This window comes from Mustela lutreola, chromosome 4 (genome assembly GCF_030435805.1).
Source record: "Mustela lutreola isolate mMusLut2 chromosome 4, mMusLut2.pri, whole genome shotgun sequence".
Lineage (NCBI taxonomy): Eukaryota > Metazoa > Chordata > Mammalia > Carnivora > Mustelidae > Mustela > Mustela lutreola.
In genome coordinates, this window is record NC_081293.1 from 130,445,844 (window position 1) to 130,459,640 (window position 13,797).

At 36.4% G+C, this 13,797-nt stretch overlaps 1 protein-coding gene across 9 annotated transcripts in view; it reads left to right on the forward strand.

Moving 5' to 3' along the window:
- AKAP9 (A-kinase anchoring protein 9) overlaps positions 1-13,797 on the forward strand; it is a 197,080-nt gene that overhangs the window by 91,607 nt on the left and 91,676 nt on the right. For all 9 annotated transcript variants that reach the window (XM_059171077.1, XM_059171078.1, XM_059171085.1 and 6 more), the window contains 4 exons: positions 2,531-2,669; positions 3,814-3,899; positions 9,142-9,238; positions 9,691-9,889. In XM_059171077.1, the coding sequence (XP_059027060.1) occupies positions 2,531-2,669; positions 3,814-3,899; positions 9,142-9,238; positions 9,691-9,889 (521 nt within the window). The remainder of the gene's footprint in view (positions 1-2,530; positions 2,670-3,813; positions 3,900-9,141; positions 9,239-9,690; positions 9,890-13,797) is intronic.

The following is a 13,797-nucleotide window of genomic DNA, read 5'->3' on the forward strand; positions in this document are numbered from 1 at the left end:
CAGTATAATTATATTTGTGAAGATGGGCTGAAATAGAACCTCTTATATACTGCTAGTGAGAAAGTACTACCTTGAGAAGCAAGTTGACAAGGTCTATTTTTGAAGTTATATAGCCCATAGCCCAAGCATTTGTACACAACGAGATCTATTCATTGCTTAAGTGTCTAAGTTAAAAATGGGAGGGGTGCCTGGGTGGCTTAGTCCATTAAGCACCTGCTTTCAGGTTGGCCTGTGATTCTTGGGTCCTGGGATTGAGCCCCGCATTGGACTCCCTGCTCAGTGGGGAGCCTATTTCTCCCTTTCCCTCTGCCTGCTGCTCTGCCTGCTTGTGCACGCTCGCTCACTCTCAAATAAATAAATAAAATCTTTGTAAAAAAATAAGTTAAAAATGGGAGACAGCTCTGATTACTGTGAATAAAGTCAATAAATTGTGTTATCTCCATGCAGTAGAACTCCATTTAGTAGTGCTTGGTATCTGTATTAATATCAGTAAATCTCAAAAAAGTATAAAGCTTGTATGCTTGATTACTTACCTCTGGGTAAAGGGAAAGGTGAATAAAATGGGTAGGCAGTAGTTAAAACAAAGAGCTTCAAATCTCTATGTACTGTTCAGTTTCTTTAAAAAAACATGGAGATAATATGAGAAAATATTACTGTTTGTTTAAGTTAGGTAATAAATTATTTTTTCTGCATATTTGAAATAGTTCAAAATTTAAAATACATGCTTTGGCTTGTCCCTGATTTCTTCCCAGGCTTTTGTATTTATAAACTGAAGGGGGGGAAACAATGTATTAGTTGGGAGAGGTAGAGCTACCTTACTGATTTTTTTTTTTTTTTAAAGATTTGTTTATTTGAGAGTGAGTGAGAGAGGTGGGTGGGGGGTGGGTAGAGAGCAAGAGAGAGAATCTTGAGCAGCCTCTGCACTGAGCATAGAGCCCAACCTGGGGCCCCATCTCATGACCCTGAGATCGTGACCTGTGCTGAAGCAAGCAGTTGGACACTTAACCAGCTGAGCCACTCAGGGGCCCCAATTCTGATTTCCTATAATATTGTTCAAAAAGTGAGAACTAAGCCCAGCTAAGGCCTGTCTTCCTTCAGCTACTCAGCAATCTCCACCTCCACCTCTGCCAAAGGGTTCAGACATTGTCCTTGTGTATCTCTTGTTGGTAGCAAATAATGGAATGAGGGCCCAAATCATAGTAGTTCATTTATAAGCTGACATTACATGTTCCTTCCTTTTTAGTTGTCTTTACCTGATTGCTCATCTCAAGTTAAAATGTGAATCAGCTTGTTCTAAGAAAGTGTTCCTCTGGGATTCTTCATGAAACGTGGTTTTGTCACTAATTGTTGATGTTGCCATGGACTAGTTAACTTCATCTTTTTGAGTGTTTCTTCATCTGTAAATGGGGTTTCTATCAGCTCTAACATGATAAAATTCCATCTTAGGAACTGTGCTGAAAATTTAATAAATTCAATTATTAATTGACAGTATATTTAACTTCTAAGCAAATCTCAAAAAAATAAGGAATAATAAGCAGTTTGGTTTTTAAGTCTAGAAGTTAGAGGTTGTTTCCAGTTGTATGTGAGGCATAGGTGAATCTCAAATGATTGTGGGTCATGTATTGTTTTTAAATGATGGTAGAATTGTTTCTTGCTCAGGAGAAAAACCAGAATAATGTGTCAAATATTTTTAATTTGTTTGTGTATATAAAGCACAGAATACTACCTTTGTGTTTCAGAAAAGTATATGGACATAATCTCCTACATATAATTTCTTTTTTTTTTTTTAAACTTACTTATTTGAGAGAGAGCAAGTGAGTATGTTAAGCAGGGGGAGGGGCTGACAGAGAGGAAGAGAATCTCGTAGACTCTGCACTGAGTCTGGAGCACAACTTGGGGCTTGATATCATGACCCTGGGATCACAACCTGAGCCAGAATCAAGAATTGAACATTTAACAGACTGAGCCACCCAGGTGCCTTCATATATTATAATTTCTGTAGAATTTATAGACTACTTTCTAGTCACCTTTTTTTTTTTTTTTTTTTAAAAGTAAGATCTGTGCCCAGCTTGGGGCTTTACCTCAAGATCAAGAGTCACATACTCTTTCCGCTGAGCCAGCCAGGCACCCCTATAGGGGTCATCATTTTTTAACTTCTATCCTTGTCTTCTGGTATTTTTTCAAGGGTGGTTAACATTACAGAGATAACGTCAGTCTAGGATCCAAGCTAGAAAATGATAGATTAAAGTACTAGCTATATTCATTATTAGAAGCAAAAAAATAGTTTAATGCAATTAATATTATAATTATTTTCCTGCTCTAAGAATTTCATGTCCTATATTAAGGGAGAAAGATCTAGACTTAATCGTTTCTTTTGCACACTGACAGGGTGTATAGAAGAGTGTTTTCCTACTGATTTTTCTGTGCCATTTTGACTGTCTTTTGCATTTAGGAAAATAATGTTTAATGATTTTCAAAGGTAGACATCAACATTTTAATTCTGTAAAATATCTAATTTTGTTGTTAATAGACTTTTTGCAATGTCCTTGATGAACATAATACTTCTGCTTTAAAATGTGAAGTAAATGTAGAAGAGAGAGAGAGTGCTGGTGTTCACACTTCTGAAAATCAAGAACTAGAATTGCAAGATTATAGATACAAAGTTCAAGGTAATAAAATCTGATCACATTATTTTCTTAAGTCATTTAATGATGAACTTTTACTTTTAATCATGATTTAGTCACTTAATTGGATTCATGAAATCTTATATTTAATACAGATTTTTATTTTTTAAAAAAATGCAATAATTGTGATATAAAGAGAACCAAAGATGTCTACAAGTTTCTTGTCTCTTTATCCTTTATCCCTCTACTCCTATGTTTTTCCCTGTGTAATTTTTTCCTTAATTTTACACCATTGATCCATATCTTTGAAAGTTATTGTATTTATTAAATATATTTATGTCAGTGATTTTTTTTTTTTAAAGAATAAGAAGACCTGGGGCGCCTGGGTGGCTCAGTGGGTTAAAGCCTCTGCCTTCGGCTCAGGTCATGATCCCAGGACCCTGGGATCGAGCCCCGCATCGGGCTCTCTGCTCAGCGGGGAGCCTGCTTCCTCCTCTCTCTCTCTGCCTGCCTCTCTGCCTACTTGTGATCTGTCTGTCAAATAAATAAATAAAATCTTTTAAAAAAAAAAAAAAAAAAAAAAAAAAAAGAATAAGAAGACCTAAATTATCGTTCTTTTTTTTTTTTTTTTTTTTTTTCGACAGAGTCACAAGTAGGCAGAGAGGCAGGCAGAGGCAGGCTGAGAGGCAGGCAGAAAGGGAGAGGGGGAAGCAGGGTCCCTGCTGAGCAGAGAGCCCGATGTGGGGCTTGATCCCAGGACCCTGAGATCACATCCTGAGCTGAAGTCAGAGGCTTTAACCCACTGAGCCACCCAGGCACCCTCCTAAATTATCATTCTTAAAAAGAATCCTATATTTATTTTTACAAACTGTGATCTCAGTTAGTTTTTTGGTATTTTTTTCAGAGGTAAAATTTTTTCTATCCCTATCCATTTATATGAATAGTGAAAAAAATGTATACAAATTAATGACTACTAAAATAAATTAGCATATTTTAATGTGGAATCATCAAGTTATCTTTCTAGCACATCTTTTACATTAATGAGATTAAAATTTTTGGTAATTAAATATATGAAGTGTACTTCTAGCAGGCAATTTTCTGAAGTCATGAATAGATAAATAATACTTATTGAAAGAAGCAGACTTTTACTATAAAGTGAAATTATTATAATTGTTTATTTATCATCTAGACTTGCAAGAAAATATGGAAACTCTTCTCAACAAAGTAACAGAAGAATACAATAAACTCTTGGTACTTCAAACACAATTAAGTAAGGTCTGTGAAATGGAAAATGTATTATGTTTTCTTTTATTGTGTTATGTACTATTTTGTAAGCTTCTTCATCAACCAAGAATTTCTAAAATAAGTGAACATGATAAAGATGAGGGAAAAGTGACAATTTATAGTATCAGTGAGCTAAAGGAATTTCTGCAAGTTGAATACTTATTTTACCCCTTTAGGGAGTTTTGGAAATCCTGATAAAATAAATATAAAATGTCAGATTGTAAACTTGGCGAAACAGTTGTATTTAATTTTACATACAACAGTTTTAAAGTAGTGGGTCTGTCTGTTTTAGAGAAATATAGAATTAGTGTAGTTGTTAGAACATAGCTAACGTGTTGTATATGTCAAATTTCTTTCAAGTAGTTGTTTTAGAAATGTGTGCACACAAAACTCAGAGTATAGATGGCATAGTGTAATTTATTAACTATATCAGGAAAATAAACAGCATATATTGGCAAAGATAAGTGTTGTAATCTTCACGTTGTAGAAAAAATTCCAGAAGGATCTCTTTGTCTGTTTGCGATACTTTTGATGTCATTATATTAAGTTGTGTGGATTTAAAAGATTTAGCAGGGAGTGAAAGTTCTATCGGTGATGAGGGATGCAGTAGCTGAAATTCTTGTTTCTCTTCCCCTCCTTCTTTCTTGCCTTCTGTCTTCCCCTATTTCTCCTTCCTCCTTTCCATCATTCCTTTTCTCTTTCTCTTCCTGTGCAATTAAGCAAACTTCATCTTACCTTTTCTAAAACTTGTGAACCTACTCCAGTATCTTACAGATAACTTTGTAGGTCAAGTGGAGGAGGAGGTCAAGTGGATAGATAAAAATCCTTTTTTAACTCCACATTTCCCTACAATAATTACTTTTCTGTTTCCCTTCATAGCCAACATGTTGAACCCTATTCAGAATCATCATGTCATTTCCTTACCAATAATCTTAGCGATTTGGATTTTCTGTTTTTCTTCTGCCCTCATCCTCTTTCCTGTGACCCTTCTTCTCTAATCATATTTGGATTTCTGAGGGCTGCTAAGAAAATTAGATGCAGATGTGGTTTGGTAACACTACATAAGGATGGTCGACATCAGTTGGACCCTCTGGATCACTTGACAATTCTTTTATGTGGTCTTTTATCCTTTCATAGGCCCTTCAGTAGATATTTCCCAACTTTACAAAGTTTCCTCAAGTCATATATTCCACTTCTACTCCCCTTTTTTCTTTGCAGTTGACCTTAGCTCTTTTTTCTCTGCAAGTATTAGAGCTATCGATTATAAATTATCTCAGCCTGCTGCCTCTAGACCATATATATTTCTTTAAATCTGTGAAAGCCCTAATTTATTTTCCTTCTGTCTGTGAAGATATTACTCCTTTTCCTAACCAAGGTTATTTTATTTCCTATTCTTTTGTTAGTATATCCTTCTACCTCCTCTAAGATTGATAACCTGTTCCTTCCCTCTGTTCTGTGATTTTAGCTCCTTTGTTTTTCTCTATTTCTGTTCCTTCCCCTTACACATTCCTCAGATCTCTCCTTTTGAGGTGCCTGGGTGGCTCAGTGGGTTAACCCTCTGCCTTTGGCTCAGGTCATGATCTCAGAGTCCTGGGATCGAGTCCCGCATCAGACTCTCTGCTTGGCAGGGAGCCTGCTTTCTCTCCTCTCTCTCTCTCTCTCTCTCTCTCTCTCTCTCTCTGCCTGCCTCTCTGCCTGCCTGTGATCTCTGTCAAATAAATAAATAAAATCTTAAAAAAAAAAAAAGAAAAGAGTCAGATCTCTCCTTTTGAGAACATAATCCACCCTCAATCCTTCATCTTCCTTTGTGTCTCTTTCTCCTTCACTGTCACCTTCTTTAAAAAAAAGAATAAACTACAGCCAGAACTTCCCATCACCTCCTCTCTTTTACTCCTTCTAAGCAAGCTCTCCACTAGTACTTCACAATGTTTTCTTTGGCAAAAGTCAGCAGTGATTTCCTTCCCCCCTTCCAAATTTTTAACTTAACTTCAGGTTAATTAACAGAAGTGAATCATTGCCAGATTTCCTTTGTTTTCTTACTTCCTTATTTTCTTTCTTTTAAAAATGTTGCTTTTCCTATGGCAGTACACAGTTGAAGCTATTAAATAGTGTAGGAGGGCTTATAGTAAGTAATCCACAGTGATGAATTTGTGAGTGAGTGAGTGATTTGTCATTTTGCCTCTTTACTTTTAGGACAGTGAGTGGGCAGCAGTTTGCTTTGATGAGACACACACCTCCCTTCCCCAGTGCCAGAATGTAGGAGGCCTAATCTGGAACGCAAACACCCACACTAACTTCTTTAGTTCTCCCCAGGAAAAAAAAAAGTAAAAAAATGAATTTCACTTTTTTAACCCCATAAGGTAGCTACAACCACTGAGGTATCCCAGAGGTTTGTTGGGATCACACTTAGCACTACAATACATCACTGCCCTAACCTGTTACCTTCATGTTCTAATCCTGTTTTAGCCATACTGAAGAGTGTCCCAAATGCACCTGATCTTTCACCTCTGGCCTCTATTGCATGTTGTTTTTTCTGCCAAACATTGCGCATCTACCTCCAATCTGCTTGGTGTGTTCCTACTTGATCTTCTAGTTGGTTCAGATGTTACTTCCTTTGGGTCCTTTTTACCTATCTTTCTAGACTGTTGGCATTTCTTCCTCCATTTTCTTAGCATCTGTACAAGCTTTTGCTTACTGCACTTATCTCTTTCTATTATTTTAAATATTCCATGACCCCCATCTTTTTTCCCTGTTCCCATAGCTCCTTGTACAAATTTGCATTTATTTTTTATTTTTTTAAAAGATTTTATTTACTTATTTGACAGAGATCACAAGTAGGCAGAGAAGCAGACAGGGAGAGAGAGGAGGAAGTAGGCTCCCCGCTAAGCATAGAGCCCAATGTGGGGCTCGATCCCAGGACTCTGGGATCGTGACCTGAGCCAAAGGCAGAGGCTTTAACCCACTGAGCCACCCAGGTGCCAAAAAATTTGCATTTATTATTACTCTTTTTTTGATAGAGAGAGATCACAAGTAGGCAGAGAGGCAGGCAGAAAGAGAGGAGGAGGAAGCAGGCTCCCCGCTGAGCAGAGAGCCCGATATGGGGCTCATTTCCAGGACCCTAGGATCACAACCCAAGCCAAAAGCAGAGGCTTTAACCCACTGAGCCACCCAGGTGCCCCAAATGTTTGCTGAATGAATTAAGTGAGGGAATAGAAAGGTTAGGCTGGAAAGTGAAGAATTTACCTGACAGGTTTTATTTCCTTTGGGAAATAATTGGCAAGGTCCTCTGCTGAAAGGTGCTCAGGGGGTTAGGCATGGGGTAGAGGACTTGATAAGAGTAGTACCAACTGAAATAACCTTCATCAGAAATAGCTTTTTTTTTTTTAAACATATAATGTATTATTTGCTTCAGGGATACAGGTCCGTGAATCATCAGTCTTACACAATTCACAGCACTCATCATAGCACATACCTCCCCAGTGCCCATAACCCAGCCACCTTATACCTCCCCGCTCTCCCTCCAGCAGCCTTCAATTTATTTCTTGAGCTTAAGAGTCTCTTATGGTTTTTTTCCCTCCCCAGTCCCATCTTGTTTCATCTTTTTCCCTCCCTACCCCCACAACCCCCCACCCTTTCCCTCAAATGCCTCATATCAGAGAGATCATATGATAATTGCCTTTCTCTGATTGACGTATTTCGCTTAGCATAATACCCTCTAGTTCCATCCACGTTGTTGCAAATGTCAAGATCTTGGTTTTTTGATGGCTGCATAGTATTACAGTGTGTGTATGTGTGTATGTGTGTTTCACACACATACCACCACATCTTCTTTATCCATTCATCTGTTGATGGACATCTAGGTTCTTTCTGTAGTTTGGCTATTGTGGACAGTGCTGCTATCAACATTTGGATGCACATGCCCCTTCGGATCTACATTTGTATTTTTAGGGTAAACGCCCAGTAATGCAATTGCTAGGTTGTAGGGTAGCTCAATTTTCAACTTCTTGAGGAACCTTCATACTGTTTTCTGGAGTGGCTGCAGCAGCTTGCACGGAAATACCTTTTATCCTATTACTCACCTGCTTTTTGTGGTGTCTTTTGTTCATCTAGTATAGCAAGTTCAGACTCTTTCCCCTTTTGAAGTGCTTTGTAGTCTAGATCGTTCTTACTTATCTAGCGATCTTCCTCCATCCTTTCCCAAATTAAACCCCTCTCAACAAGATTATTGTCTTCAGTAGTTATGTGATAGGCCATTCTTTCACAAATGCTTACTTTTTCTTCCTTATAGTCTTTCCTAATCATGACCCAAAATGATTGAGACCCAAGTTAAGTTTGACTTACTCCATAATTACACAGTCTTTCTGTTATTGCCCTTAACGTTGATTATAGTTTAGTGCTTCACTAATTTTTTTTTTTTTTTTAAGAGAGGGATGATGGGGGCCAGGGGCAGAGAGAGAGAGAGAGAGAAACCCAAGCAGGCCCCATAAGCAGTACATAGACTGAAGGAGTGCTTCATCTCTTGATCCTGAGATCATGACCTGAGCTGAAAGTAAAAGTCGGACATTTAACGAACTGAGCCTCTGTTGCTCCTCTAATTGTTTAATTTTCTTCCCTCGCTAGTTGATAAATTCTGTAAGGGCAGATATGGTACATCTGTGTCACAGTGCTATTCCTGTAGTAGATAATTATTGAGTATTTGATGAATAACTAAATTAGTACACATATGCATCTGACAAATTGCTGCCTAATTTTAAAGTAAGGAAACAATGTGATATTTATCTGTTTTCATTATTTTCCTTACTTTTATGTGAAGAACTGCATATCAGTTGTCAGTTACCTAGAGGTATATAGATTAGATTCATAAAGTTATACTATCAGGTATTGATAAACATAAAATTTACTATGTATGAGTTGAAATTCCAAAGACCAAGTCATATTATAAATATTACCTGAACTTTATACCAAAATTCTGTGCAGTTTCTGTTTTTATATTAAAATGGACTTCTTTCTGGGTATGACCAAACAATATACTTACTAATTGCAGTGCTGTGAAGGGAATATGAGTCATTGTCAGAAGAAAGCAAAAAATAAGTTGGAAGGGAAAATGTTTGTATCAGAGTGTTAAAATTCTAAGTGATTCTCAATAACATTTGTAGTGTAAAGCTGCTTTAATATAGTTTTCAAAATGCTGAATCATATATTTATGTCACTCCTCTTCTGTTATTTTCAATAGATTCAGGGACAGGAGACAGATGTTGTCAAACTTAAATTTGCAGAAGGAAACCTACCAAAAGAGGAAAGTTCTCAGATGACCAGTTTGCAAGACATTGGTAAATTTTGATTATATACCATGGTGTAGTATTTTTATACCAAATATTTTGTCATTTGATTTTTTACTTTAAAATTTGAGACAACCTCAAATTGTCTTGGCATTTCATTACAATCACTCTGCTTTTAGTTTTCTCATTCTCAAAATGGAGGGTTTGGACTATTCCTTTCTAATGTCTCACTTACTTGTTCTGTGATTCTTAATTGTTTTCAATTTAAAGACATGATATTGATAGATTTAGGGGTACTGCAGACATGAAGTTAGAAGAAATGATCTTGAATTACACTATTCATTTTTTTTTCATCAGTCAAAATGAGTCTAAGTGAAATTTTTTACTAAGAAAGCATTATTTTTTCAAAGAATGAATAATCTCTGTAAACAAAAAAAAAAGTGTGCTACTTCAGTAAGAAATTTGTTTTGAAATGTGTATTTTCTTCTCTTCCTATAACTTAGATGTCAGTTGTAAAAGCAAGTTTTCTACTCTGCAAGATTATGAAAACATTAAACAACTTGAAGGACAAGTTCAAGAATTAGAAAACCTCATATTCTCTTTGCAGCAACAGTTGAAAGAAACAGAAGAAAACTATGGAGCAGAGATCCATTGTTTGCAGGAAAGGCTTCAAGCTGTTACTGTATCCACAGTTCAGCCAAGGTACCCATCCGTTTACAGTCTCATTCAGCAGTATTTATAGCTTAGTAACAATCATAGCATAGTTGTTTTTCAGTAGCAAATGTAACTTAACCAAAGTTCCTTGAAAGAGATGGGATGCCACATAATCAAGAAATAAGAACAGGAGATAATACTTTGAAATGTCTGAAGTAAGTATTGTTATAAACCAAAGATATTCTATTATAGAGATTTTACTTACACCTTTATCTTATAAAGATGGTGGTTGTTGTTAATCTGCTGGATTAAATCAGAGTGTGCTTGTATTACTTATCCTATGCCTGGTCTTTGCTACTTTGATGTGGGGCATACCATATATATACTTATATACCATATAAGATAAGATCATTTCAGTCATGGCTGGACTTTCTCCACCTAGTTGTCTAATACTCAAATTGACTATGTCCAAAATAGAACTCTGGATCTTCCCCTGGAAATTTGCTCCTTCTGTAGCCATCTCCATCTAAGGTGACTCTTCTTTCTCTCCTTTTCCTTCTAATCTTTCAAGAAATCCTATTATCTCTGCCTCCAAAATACATCTAACTGGACTATTTCTCACTAGCTCCCTGCCATCATCATCTCTTACCTGGGTTACTACAACTCATCTCCCTGTTTCTACCCTCTTTCCTAATGTCTGTTCTCAACAAATTTCCACAACTTTGCATTTAAAATGTAAGAATTTGCTTTTAAATTTAAGACCGATCATTTTAGTCCCATACTCTTCTTTCCTAACAATGCCTTACTCAGTCCTACCTGATGGTTCCTTGTTACCACTTGGACTTATCTCCTTGCCTGTCTTTATTGTCACACACATTTTCCTTGAGATCCTCAGACCATCGGTATGCTCCTCCTTCAGGGACTTCTCATTATTGTTTCTTCTACCCAGAATTCTCTTTCCCCAACATGCTTACCTTCTTTGGGTCTTTTTGCAGATCTCATGTTCTCATGAGGCCTATCCTGATCACCCCGTTTAAGTTAAAATTGCTGTTTAGAACTCTGTACACTAATTTCCTGCTTAATTTTTTCCCTACTACTTAATATTGCCTGTTATATGTATGTAAAGCTGTGTATGTATAAAATTTAAAAAAAACAAGTCTATTTATATTTGTAGGGGACTTTGTTTTGTTTGCTTTATTTTCTGCCTTTTATGAAAGACTTCAGGCTTTGTAAAGGTGGGGGTTTTGTCCGAGTTGATGTATTCCAAACCTTATAATAATTCCCTCCATGTGGTAGGTGCTTGATAAATATTTGTTAAATGAATGAGAGAACAGCTCATAACTTAGTTAGGAAGTATGCTTTAATGTTTAAACTATCTCTATAAAGTGCTCAGAGACTTCATCTAACTTTGGCTGGCTCTGCTGTTCTAGGCCTGATATCTTCATAGGCGCTTATTAATGGAATCTCAAGCCCAACATTTTTTTTTTCTTTGAGACAAAATACTGAATTCCACACTTGTTTGGAAGCAGTCTGTTTTTCCTTCTTTTACTCAGTGCCAGTATATAGGCTTTGGAATTATCCATCAGTCTTGGCATAGCCTTATAAAGCTTACATCTTATTTGAGATCGGTGGTTCTTAAACTTGGCCATGCATCAAAAACAGTGGAGGTTTTTGAATACTTAAAATTAGATTACTGGATTATACATTTGGAGAGTCAGACTCAGTAGCTTTGAGATGGACCCTGGACATTTGTATTTGTAACAAGATAATTCTGATGCAGATAGTTTATGGATTTCAAAACTACGACTGAGTTTTCTGATATGGAAGAAAGTAAGTAAATAGCAGGAAGTCACTAATAATCAACTACAATGTTTCAAGTAACCTTCCTTTAATTAGTGATGCTTTCTCTCTAAAACATGAAGAAAAGGGAGTTTTCTGGAAATGAAGACTTACTTTGCAGTTATTGAATTTGAGCTTTTACCAGTTAACCACCCTCTTTTAGAGGTTTCTTTAATGTTCAGTGGAAGTGTGTTGACAGTACCTTTAAACTAAGACCATTAGTCTTCTCCCACCCCCCCCCCAAAAAAAGAGGTTTACTGACCCATGCTCACTCCTACTAGCAGTGATGAGTCAAAGTTATTTCTTGTAAATGTCATCACATTTTTGGATACAATTAAGATACTTTTTGAATAAAGAGTATGTGAATAAAGAGCATGCTGTTCTTCTAAGATAGATTTGAACTAGTTTAAAAAATATGTAAAAAATAATTGAATCATTCATTTAACATATATTTGGAGCTGGCCTACTAAAGCCTCTTACAGGTATGCCAGAGCCTCATGGAATGACTTTTGGCTTTAGAGTCAAATCTGCATTTGACACCTGATTTAACTTTTTACTGGCTATATGATCTTGGGCAGATTGTTTTAACATATTTAGGTAATAATATTAGGGATAATATAAGTACCATTAAGATTGTGAGGATTAAATGAAATAATGATTGGAACAAGCTTGGCTAGGTTCATGGAGGAAGCTTTAAATCTATATAAAGTGGCTTTTTTCCCCTCAAGGGACTTCAGTCTAATCATTGAAAAAGACTTACTACAAAACAGTTTTTAAGAAGTAGTAGGTTAAGGCATGTAACATGGTGATAGAACCAGAGTGCTGGAATTTAAACCCGTGTTTGTGTGACATCTTCCACTGCACATTTTTGTAATAATTGTCTATTGGAGTTGTTCTAGGGGAAATGGAAATGAAGGGATGAATATCAAATAATGGATTAGAAGGAATGTTGAGAACAAAGTGAAGGGGAAAAATAAAGATGACCTTGTGTTGTTTGAACTAGAGAACATGGAAAACAGTGGTATGTTAATATAAATAGAGAAGTAAGGACAGTGTGGAGTAGTACCTTAATTATAAGAGGAGAGCAGTGAGTTTGGTTTTAGCTAGTTTTTTTGAATTTGGGATAAATACTTTGAAATGCTGTAAAGGTATAAAATGGAGTCATTGTGAACAAAGTACCATTTTTTTTTTTTTTTTTTTTTTAAAGATTTTATTTATTTATTTGACAGGCAGAAATCACAAGTAGACGGAGAGGCAGGCAGAGAGAGAGGAGGAAGCAGGCTCCCTGCTAAGCAGAGAGCCCGATGCGGGACTCGATCCCAGGACCCTGGGATCATGACCTGAGCCGAAGGCAGCGGCTTAACCCACTGAGCCACCCAGGCGCCCCACAAAGTACCATTTTTTATTAGAGTTTGGGTCTTAATAACCATAAATAATCAGGAGGGTTTTCTAAGCTATGAGAAAGGAATCAAAACATGGAACCAAGGATCAGAATAGTTGTATACAAGAAGAAATGAGGAAACAGACAAAATTGTGAGATAGACAAGAACCAGGGAAGGGCAGAGAAGAAACAAAAGGGAGATGAGTTTTTACAGTCATTTAACATGAATCTAGAACGCGAATAGGCAGTTCACAGCAGAGGAAACCTACAGGCCAATAGAAGTTGAAGGATATATAATCTCAAAAATAAAACCATCATGTTCTAACAAAGTTCAAAACTCTTAAGACTCTGTGTTGCTGAAGTTTTGGGTAAATACTTAAATAACACTGTTATGGGTTAAAATTAATATAACTCTTTGGAATATGGCATTATGTTGAAATTTTAAATATTAAATATTTTAATCTTATTTGTAAGATTTATCATACAGAAAATCCACAAATGTGTGCAAGACATACTTACGAGGATTTATGTTGTAGCATTATTTGTAATAGTGAACATTTGGAGACAACCAAATGTCTGTCAATAGGGGTTAGTTATATAAGTTATGAAATGAGTTGATGATAACTTGTATCTGGCCAATTTGGGACAGAATGAAAGAAGAGGATAGGAGAGAGAAAGGAGAAGCTGGGCAGGAGGGGGTTGGAATAAAGAAGGCAGCATGGGTGCATATGAAAAT